Source organism: Anabas testudineus, chromosome 16 (genome assembly GCF_900324465.2).
Source record: "Anabas testudineus chromosome 16, fAnaTes1.2, whole genome shotgun sequence".
NCBI lineage: Eukaryota > Metazoa > Chordata > Actinopteri > Anabantiformes > Anabantidae > Anabas > Anabas testudineus.
This window is the reverse complement of record NC_046625.1, coordinates 4,349,198-4,360,019: the sequence shown is the minus strand read 5'-3', so window position 1 is coordinate 4,360,019 and position 10,822 is coordinate 4,349,198. Positions and strand designations below refer to the sequence as shown.

Here is a 10,822-nt window from a genome sequence, read left to right as displayed (position 1 = left end):
TCGTTCTAGTTAAACACATTAAATTATTTACAGTAATATAACGAGTGTTAATGTACTTTCCAGGAGAAATATTTAACACATGTTGTGATACAAACAGGTTGAGTAAACATCCTTCAGGAACATGTTTTGCTCTAGTTGTAGATTTTGCACATCAGTAACAAATATGCAGTGTGATACACACTGCAATAGTAAATATCTTACACTAAATGGTAAGAATACATATTTAATATATTTAATGCATACAGTACCATGACTACATGCAACAGTGCATGTTGAACTACACAGGGCGACCAGCATTAACAAATTAGGAGTCTTTTTATTTGAAATTGTTCACCTTTTATACACTGACAGTTAATATACACAAGCCTCTTGTGGTCCCTCTGGCCCGAGATGTGATCAGTGAAGTAATGTGCTGGATATTGACTGGGATGGCTTATGGTGGGTGGAAAGCTCACGCATACATACACATGTGCACACGTTCATATACACACGGACAATCGCACATGCAGAAGGACACGCTCTCATCCATACAGATGATGCAAGGACGAATACAAAAACGCACTTTACGAGACACAGCCTAACCATCTAACACAGTCTATCTAATGTAGACACCAACAGAGGAGGAGCTTAAAGTGCATACAGGAACAGAGGAGGGCCTTGCTCTTATGACCAGTAACAGCCTTTTAAATTATGAGCAACAGTAGTCCTCCACTAAAATAATAATTGCTGTATCTTTACAAAAAAGCATATCCCTATTGTATTTTTAGCTCAAACTGTCATCATGAAATAATGAGACTGCATAGTTCACGGGGTTATTCTTATACATTATTGCGGTACAATGTACTGTAGGTTGATATATGGGGTCTGGGAATGAGCCATGGGCTGCGGGATGGCACAGAAAGCATGTAGAGTCCATGTTTTTAGTGGGATTAGAGAAATAAATCCATCGTGACAAAGCACCAAATGCTTTGCTGCAGTTCAGTTTAGAATAATCCACATGAGGACAGGTAAGAGGTATGATCACGGTGTGAAGATGTTCAGTAATCCAGATGCATAGGAGATTGTGACATGGCTCCTTGGCCTGGTGTTGATGAAGCACATGATTTGGTCCTTGATTTGGAGGTGGAGCTTCTCTGCCTGGGCGAAATGTATCAGTAAGGGGCAAATAGGACTTGTGGGTGCGAGGTCCTGACAGGCCCAGGGGCCGGGCGGAGCAGTGCAGCAGGGAGGGTCTGTGTCTGGAAGAGGCCAGGGGTTGGGGCGTGATTTGTTGCGTGGTTCGTGCGGTGCGTGAAAGAGCTGCCGATGGCGGCGGCGGCTGCTGCTGCTACAGCTGCCAGGTGAGCAGGTATGATCTGTGTAGTTAGAGGCTGACACTGGCGCTCCTTCCCCAGGGTCAACTTTATCTGCTGGAAGGACACAAAATACACTTTATTACACATTCTGCAACAGAAAGTTCATAGTTTTAGTCTTTGTTTTGGTATCTGTACTAAATCTAAACTGTCACATTCCCATCGAGACCGAGCAAATATTTCAGTCAGTATTACAAAGTACTGTTTTTATTGTTATTGTTTGATAAACTTGTATTATAATATAATGCAGATAATGGTTAAAATGTGTCTGCTTCATATAAGTGCAATTTCTGTTTTGTTGTCTATGTACAAGAAGCACAAAAGGAAAACGTGACTGTACGTGCTGCTGCACTGAGTTGGGACAAACAGGTGCCAGAAATCTGTTGCTAATTGCTGAAAGTGTCCCAGATGTTCTCTAATGGTTCAGAGCACGGGGAAATCACAATTAAAATCCTTTAAGTATAAGATGGGTTTTTAGTTATTTATCAGTCTGCGTTTTTGTCTTGAAACTAATTGAATTTGATTTTTTTTTTTTTTTTTCCTCTCGGTTGAAACTAATTGAAGGAAGACTCAAAGAAAAGGTGGTGGCAAGCAGTGCCCAACCTCCAGCAACAGCCTAATGAGGTGAAAAGGTCACCAAAGTTATCTGGCTTAATCTTCTGTATCAGTAATGGGAAAGCTACCATCTCTGAGCACCAGGATGGCAGCCGTTGTCATGGGTTATCAATCACTGACTCGGGCGTCGTAACCCTATGGGAAGCATTCTTTACTCTCCTCTCATCAGAGTAGCTCCTCTCCGTTAACTCGGTCAATGATGGGTTTCAGAAAAAGTCATTTCCCCCACACTGGTAACCCCTGTGCGTCGTTGCAGCAAACAGTGGGTGTGATAAATGCTGTCTTCTGGAGGCTTCGTGAAGATGGAAAGTCAGGCTCTCCGTTATCGTTCACACATTGGTCTTGTGCAAGAAACACGGTTGTTCTATGTTCAAACTGCCACGTACCAGCAATTTGTAGCATTGACCAACTTTGTTGTACTGTGACATTTCTCGTAAGGTGCCTGGAGACAGATTTTAGCTGTTTCCTGCAAGTCACACTGTGCAACATGGATCGAAAACCTGGGTACAACATCCACTTTGTGTGTATTCTGTAGAAGAATTATTTTGGCTTGATCTGAATGATCAAGTGAGTGATTTTAGTTTAAACATAATACAGACATGGATTTGAATAAAACATACAGCACAGATGATATATCAAGCTGAAAGTTCGTAGTTAACCAGTTTACTGATGTATCTTAGTGATTTTTATTGGCACATTTTACCGCAGCAGCTTCTACATTTCAGTGTTAAGTGGGGAAATTCTCTGGCTGCATCAGGATTTTAATGCAGCTATCAAACTCTGTTATAACACCCAACAGTGTAACATCACCTTCTGTGTGTATCTGTGATTATTGACCACACTGTTCAGTTAAGGCTATTATTCAGTAAGTGCGTTACTTTAGAAAGATTTTTTTTTTGTTTGTTTTTGATGGGGAACTTCATGCATCCTGAACCGTTCCTCCTTTATTTATTTCGTAGTCCATCGCTGCGCTGACACTTCACTGAGTAGTGAACTTTGCTGATGTCTGGGAGCAGACTTAAAGCTCCTCTGTGCAAAATTATTTTACTTTTGTAAAATGATTTTGTAAATAAGACTTCTTCACACATGAAGTGGAACAAGCAGCCTTATTCGGAAATGTTAGGGGTGCTGATTATTCTATCTCATGCATGCGCAGCTCCCACTGAATGGGTACCAAGTCTGAAACAAGCAATTTATGGCAAGTCTGTGCAGTTTAAAGAATCTGAAGTGGGGCAGAAAAAGTAAGAAATGAAGTATGGAAGTAGAAACATGAGCACTAATTCATCCACATGGCTCTTTTGTGCATTCATCAATCTCATGTTGTGGCACCAAGTTTAAAAACTCACATGCAGTGAAAGAACCCAGTTTTCAGCACAAGACGGTGAGTAGCAGAAAGTTAAACAACCACCTCAGGGAAATATTTGGAAGTTATTTTAGTGCACTTCTTATTCTGTGGTTTGTCAACCTGCCTGACACTAATCTTAACTGCCCTGGTGCAGAAGACCACACACTGATGAACTGCAAAGAAGTTAATACTGGCATTTACAATCACCTCTAATAAGTATTTGACATGAGCCTGCATTCTGCCGGCAGCCTGCTGGCTCAGGTGAGCTTTAGACATGCTGTTTCTGCCAATAAAAGATCAGGTTTTAAATTAAATCATTCTGTTCCCTGCCACAGTTTTTTAATAAGACAGTGGAACAGGTGATGCACTTATTAAAGTTGACATTTTTATTGAATTAGGTGCCATCAAGTGGATTATTTGTACTTTATCAAAGAACAGACTTTACACTTTAGGTAAGTAAAGAAACTTTTACTGACAATTTTCTCCATGTACTTTTGTCTCCCACTCAGTATAACAGAGAAAAGCATATTGAGCATTTTATTTGACCTTCAAACTACACAGTAAATGGCTGAAATAGAAGAATGATGAAAACAGTATCAGACTCCATCTTCTAAAAGACTATTAGAAGTGATTCATTGTTTTGTCAACACTGGGACTTTTGTTGCTGATAAGATAACTGAGGTATTCAGGGACTTACCGACTGCTTGGTCTGGCCTTTCTGTGGTTTGCTGTAGGGGCTGTATTTAGGTTTAGCAGGTTTACCTGCTGCTCGGTCTTTATGACGTCGACTGCTGATGTGCTGGAAATGAGACGGAAAAGAAAATTAAAATGAGGCTTTTGAGTGCACACAGCTTTGAGCATACATGATGGAAAGAGTATGTTCAAATATCCAAGGCAACATGGAAGCTGATCATACTAGTACCTCCTCACCAGCAGCGAACAAACACCACAATTAGCAGTTTGGTTACTACATTGACTAAATGGCTTTACATCAATTCTGTGATATTGCCCACAGCATCAAATAGTGCTGCTCCTGGTTTTAGCATCAGTATGAGACAAAATAGGAGTTCAAATATAAAGACTTAATTATTAGGTAAGAAACTCCTGTAGCAACCAAAATCAATCATCAAATCCATATGGTTCATCCTCTGGGGAACATGAACATTCACAGCAATTATAATAGACATCCATGTGAGTTTTTATGATGGCTTGTCAGACGACTAATTACTATGGTTTAAACAGATTGTGGTGCTAAAAGGGCTCAGCTAAATAAGTCTGTTCATTCCCGTAGACACTATTAATATCCAAACCCAGTTTATTGCAGTCTGCCTGAGATACTGTGTCTTCCTCCAAAGATTGGCTGCAATTCTTTAAAGATGCCAGTTCCCTCAGCCTCAGACTAGATGCTATTTCAGAGTAGATAACTTATCACTTGCTTAGGTGGGAACTGGACCAACAGGGAAGCATGGGGCAGGACTAAAAATACACCACCTATCTCAAGACGGAAAGTATTAAAGCTTTAAAGATTTCATTTTGACCAGAGCCACCCATGGTGAAAATGACTGCAGCAATAGTTCTGGAAAGTACAGTTGAGGGAGTATTCATGAAATAATGCATTATGTCCCATGTTAAATGTCATGCAAAATGAGAAATGAGAGATATACACACAAATACAGGAATGATACACGCACACACATACAGAGTACATTTGTATTTGTGTATGAGACCTCAAAGAAATAAATAATTCAGTGTGAGTACTTGTTTAGAACCAAAGGCAGATTTCTGTCCATGTCTAAATTTCACAAGTCCTTGCAGTGGATTTGAAATTCAGTTTTCTCCTGGTTTCAAGCTGTAACTGAAATTTGTCATGCTGGATTCCTTTCACAGAGAATCGCCGCTGTTCAGAAGTACTCTGCAAACGTCTCTGCATGAAAAATTCATACAAAGCCTGTCTATTTTCAGTGAGCAATCTCAAGGTTGGCTCAAACAAAAGTGTTTCTTCAAGTATTGTACATGAAATTCCCCTCATAACAAAATGATCAGCAGCTACGAGGGGGGAAAAAAAAGATCCTCAAAGTTTCTTAAAGCAACAACAAACTTAGACATTACTAGGCAGACGTTTCACTAAAGTCTCTCTGAGCAAGCAAAGATCAGACTGTCACCTTTCTATCCATTTCTATCCCAGCCTGATTCCTTCATGCATCATGCAAACACTGCAACTTTTATCAGTCATATGTGATGTCGTCCCACGCTACACGTTTTAATCAGCATTCCTGCTCCCGCAAGGAGCAGCTCACACTGAACGTCGGCACTGAGCCCCTGGTCGATGGCCGGATCCTCGATAGTGGCAGGAAGAGAAATGGCTTTAGTTTTGATTCCACAAAGCTCGACTGCGTCACTTGCTGTTTCACTCCTCTTAACTATTCATTTAGTTTTCTCCAGTTTAACACGCAGTGTGCATTAGAATTAATCACACAACAGTTCGTCAGGGATGAAGTGTTCGAGTGCTGCAGTCTACCTGTTTTAGTTGAGTCTCTGAGTTGACATGCACATCACACGTCTCACAGTAAAACGTTTTGTTCTGCAGGCCCGTCGATGATTTAGATGGTGTTGCCAGTTTGCTTTTCACCCCTGGCCGAGGGAAGGACTTGATGGAGCCCACACCACTCCTGGCCTCAAGCATCGTCTTGTGTTTTGTGCCTGCAGGTTCAAACAGCCTGGTCAGTAGTATATTAACCTACATATGCTACCTGCATGGGAAGATCAGAAGTTAGCACGTGTCATCCTGCTAAAGTGATACAGATCAAACGCCTTGTACTGCTGTCGGAGTAACCTGGTTGAACTGGTAACTTAAAATGAACTATTGAAACAAATCTGCAACCCTCATCACACAATGATGAACCACCAGGAGAAATAAACAGTAAAAGATGGGATATGAATGAAAAATATAATATAGGAAAAACAACTGCTGCCCCACAGATTCACGGATGGAACCAGTGAACCGCACTGATATGAATGTGCCAGCTATTGTAGTTTAACTGCCTCATTGGCTGCTGAAGACTGGCAGTATCCAAGGCCGCTGCACAGTGGGTATCGGCAGCTCAATCTCCGGTCCATCTCTTACCTAATGCCTGGGATTTCACATTCTGTGAGTATTGTGAAAATCTACAACAGACGGGTCATCTGACATTAACTTAATTTGACCCAGCAAAAAGTCATCTAAAAAAACATGTAGGTTCCAAGAAGCTCTGTGATTCAGAGCATTGGGTTTGATGCCACGGATTCAGCAGTGTGCACTTTCTGTTGTACCCTGTATCAGCCATGCTGAATTATGACATTGATCTTGTAAGAGATCACACAGGGCACAGGTTCATCAAGGTTAAATGTCAGTGGACAAGAGAGCTAACTGTGGACATGGTTGTTAACGAATGGACAACACAACAGCTATAAAACTGGAAATGTGTGTGTATATATACTAGTATACTTTTGTTGAAGAGGAAGGAGCCACTGTCTCTATTCTAGCTGTTTGACATTTCCTTCATCAGGTTACAGTCCACACTGAGACCAACCTAATGGTTGTTATTAGTTTCTTTTAAGAAAATATACCTAATAAAAAGATCACAGATCATGTGCTAGAAACTCAAATGAGAAGGAAAGTCATTTATCGTGCAAATTCCAGGCCAGTAATTCTCCTCAGTCCCTGATGATCATCTGACTATCAGGGTGGAATCAGGTTTCTGGCACAGTAAAATTATACTAAGTGGGGAAATGCAGCTAATTCAAAATCCAAGCTCTGTTAATCAAATATGCTGCATTTCAATTTAGTGAAAGATCCACATATCCAAAGGACTGTATCTCCTGAGTGCTGTCTGCAAATCTGTTTCTCTTGGGTTCAACCACTGCACTTAAAAACTCTAGCTTCTCCTCTATTGAAAGGAGATGGGAATATTTTGACCATTATAACTGGAACCTGCTGAGACACCGGAGGGAGAAAAACATCCACCCACTTGTCAAGAATGAGCTACAACAATGGCTCACACTCTTTTCAACAAGCTTGATCAATATGAGTTCATATGAATTCGTGGCTGCAGCATCTGGAACTTGGAGGTCGCTTGTGTAATCTCAATATAACGAGTGGTTTGCTGTTTTTAAAGCTGAAGTTTTCATGGTTTATTTTTCCCTGCATGGGTGTTTGTGTCTGTCATGTTGAGCGCCCTGTTGACAAATCCTTATTTCACTCAGTTCTATTGCTCAAACCTTCAATAAAATTGGCATTTAAGAAAAAAAGCTGGGTAAAAGCCGTGTGAACTCACAAATAACTTGGCATACTGCGTGTCTGACAGTGATTTCAGAACATTATTTCTAAAAATCACGGCTTTGTCACACTTGATCAAAGTTGGGAAAATTTAAAAATGCTATTTCAACACTAATGCACTTAATAAAAATAGCAATAGACTGGAATAATCATGCTACAGTCCAGGTGTTGGATGGAGAAGAATCATCATTTCAACACCTTTTGCAGGCACCGGCCTCTTACCGCTGTTGTGAGCCTCCAGCTGTGATGCTGAGTTGACCGCTACTTTGCAGAGCGAGCAGTACAGAAGACGTCGAGCTTTCTCCTCCTCCGTTTCTGCATCTGTGTCTGCGTCGGGTTCAGGTTCAGGCTCCAGATCAGGTTCTGAGGGCGAGTTGAGTTTTGCTGGCTTCTCGTCCCCTCCAGCAGCTGAGGTAGTCTCTTGGGCTGTGGTTGCCCTCGTGTTCGGGACTAGAAGCGAGGCCACGGGCACCTGTATTGGTGTTGTGACAGAAGCCAAAGGTTGTGCAGGTCTGAGCACAGGGGATAGCGGTAGAGGCACAGCTCCAGGGGAGCCATCTGTGGAGAGAGATGCAAGTTGTCTTGAGGCATGTACGTTTTCTTTATGTAAACAGGAGGCTGAACATGTGGTATTTATTTTACTTGTTTAAATTAAAGCTCATAAAAATTGATGAAACATTGGCCAAAGTACTTTCAAAACCAGGTTAAGAGTTTAAGAATTAAAGAGTTCAATAAAAGTCTGGATTTCTTTGCAGAAACTTTCTCCAATAAGCAAATGAAAACACTGGATATACTGCCATTAAGCTACAGTACACGACGTCGACATACATTTTGCTAGACAACAAAGCTATTATTAACCAAATGTATTGCACTTTAGGATTGGACAGCTCATTTCCTAAATTAGGTAGAGAAGGGATGATGTAGTAGCAAATCACAGCACACTGTTTTGCTAATGAATGAGTTGGTACTTTAGCTATTAAATGTTAAATCTCCATTAGCCCACAACGCAGATCAGGCATCTGTCAAAAAACAGATGCACGCTGAGAACACTTCCAAAACCTTGTCTCCTCTCTTAACTGACACAAGCTATTTTATCCCTTGATGCATCACTACTAATGTAGTGCAAGAGCAAAGTGTCAGGAATAGATGATTTCTTTAGCAACGTATGCACCTGCAGCACCTGTGCAAGTGTTAATATCAATAAAACTGAATCAAGATGAGGCCTCTACCATATCTTAATGTGCATTAGCTCTGTAAATGATGCATGTTAACATTGCTAACATAGTCACAATGAGTGATGGATCTCATTTAAGTCAAAGAATACACAATGAAGAGAGGAGAACATGTATATGGATGATATTAAACTTGCCTTTAATAAAAATAATAATAATAATAATAATAATTTAAAAAAAGTTATGGGCGGAGAAAAATGCTGTTTGGGGAAAGTAATTTCATAAAACTATTATTTACTTCTAGATTTTTGAAGCAAGAAAACTGAGATGTCAAACCAAAATCGGCACAATTCAATCAATACTGAGATCAAATTCAGTGGATCACACTTGACTTTCTAAACCACAGATAAGTAGCCTTGATTTATGTATTTATGGTGATAAAAGCTGCTACAGGTACACAAGATGAGTTATTCATGAGTTATTGAATTCTTCAGATATCAAACCAGTGCAGTTTATACTCCTGAAATGAACAGCTGTGCAAAATAATCGCTGTAATCTGCTGTCAGTGCACGAGATGACATGTTAACATGTAATCCAAATATTATGAAAGACAACTCTGATATTTAGAAAAAAGCCAGCAGCGGATCAATATATTTGACCCATAAAACAACACGTGTCACTGTATAGAATACAGAAGACTGCTGCCACATTTACGAAAATGAAATTTTGCCTTGGCAGCACCATCTGATCGATGCCGATGCCTTCGAGTTCTCTGCACTCAACTGTCACAAAATGAAGATCAGGCAGCCAAGAGAGCAAATCAATAGTGAATTATGCCTTGCTATTTTTGTGAGCCATTAAATATGGTCCTTATTTATCCCAGCGGAGGTGTTGGCAGTTGGTTCCTCAAAACTGCTTGAAGTTGTTTTGTCATACATTTAAAAATACACCAGAGTTGAAAGCAGCAGGTATTTTTCTGATATGACCTGTGGTGAAAGAAGTACCTTATAGAGACATCCTTCACACGAGAAGACTCAAAGTGCTTCTGGTAAAAGCTGTTTATTCAGGCTGGGGTATGAAATGGTTTCCAGGGACTGTGGTTATTTTACTGTTGGGCCGATGATGTGGATGAAAGCTTGAATCAAATGCTTTGAATCTATAAAAGTGTGTGTGTGTGTGTGTGTTGTGGGTTTATTTATTTATTTTTAGCATTTGTGATGTCTAAGTGCCCGATTTATTAACCTTTTTGCTTTTTAAAATGGGTCTGTGATGCATTTATACTTGCACTTGACTAACTTCAACTGTACAACTTACACTTTTATGCAATTCGCTGCATGTTTTGAATGCAGATGTAAAGTAATGGACAGGATGTAAGCGTGCAAAAAAACAGGATCAGTATGTAACAACACTAAGAAATCACTTATTTTCTGCACTAAACTGCACCTAACAGACAAAACAGAGACGGGCTTACAGCTCTAGTTTTCACAACTGCACAGACTTTAAACCACAAAGCCCAATATTTCTTTATCTTTGGATTAAAGGCACTTCATCCTTCCCAGCTGCCTCTTCTGTCGCGTATTCAAGGCTCTCTTGCCACATCCTGCAGCTCTTCTTTGGGGATTCGAAGATGTTCCCAGGCCAGATGGTGTGTGTAATCCCAGTGGTTGTCTCTGGGGTCCCCTTTCACTTGGTCGTGCCCAGAGAACCTCCATTTGAGAAATGGCCTAATCAGATGTGTGAACCGTTCTAACCAACCACTGTGGGCTTTCACACCAAGAGTGCAACTCTAACATTAGACGGAGAGAGACCATTATTTCCAGAGATGCTGTTCTGTCTTTAGCAGCTGTGTGACACACGGTGAGATGCCACAGCACAAGTTCAGTGGGAAAGTAACGTGTGTGCCCTCTTCCCTGCTCAATGTGGTTGTATAAGATGATGTTTAGGTACCAAGAGGCGTACGAACCTTCACAGACTTTGCCAAGCAAATAAAACCCTTTACAGAAATGAAATGCGAAACATTGCT

At 40.6% G+C, this 10,822-nt stretch overlaps 1 protein-coding gene across 2 annotated transcripts in view; it reads right to left on the bottom strand.

Annotated features, from left to right (window-relative positions):
• Nucleotides 1-318: 318 nt before the first annotated feature.
• Nucleotides 319-10,822, bottom strand: part of znf385d (zinc finger protein 385D) — a 58,290-nt gene continuing 47,786 nt past the window's right edge. The window contains exons 5-8 of one of the 2 annotated variants that reach the window (XM_026369975.1): nucleotides 7,850-8,185; nucleotides 5,831-6,012; nucleotides 4,010-4,111; nucleotides 319-1,409 (exon numbers count right to left, since the gene is read on the bottom strand). In XM_026369975.1, coding sequence (XP_026225760.1) covers nucleotides 1,152-1,409; nucleotides 4,010-4,111; nucleotides 5,831-6,012; nucleotides 7,850-8,185 — 878 coding nt within the window. In that variant the 3' untranslated portion in view covers nucleotides 319-1,151. The remainder of the gene's footprint in view (nucleotides 1,410-4,009; nucleotides 4,112-5,830; nucleotides 6,013-7,849; nucleotides 8,186-10,822) is intronic. The other variant, XM_026369976.1, reaches the window with a different exon arrangement.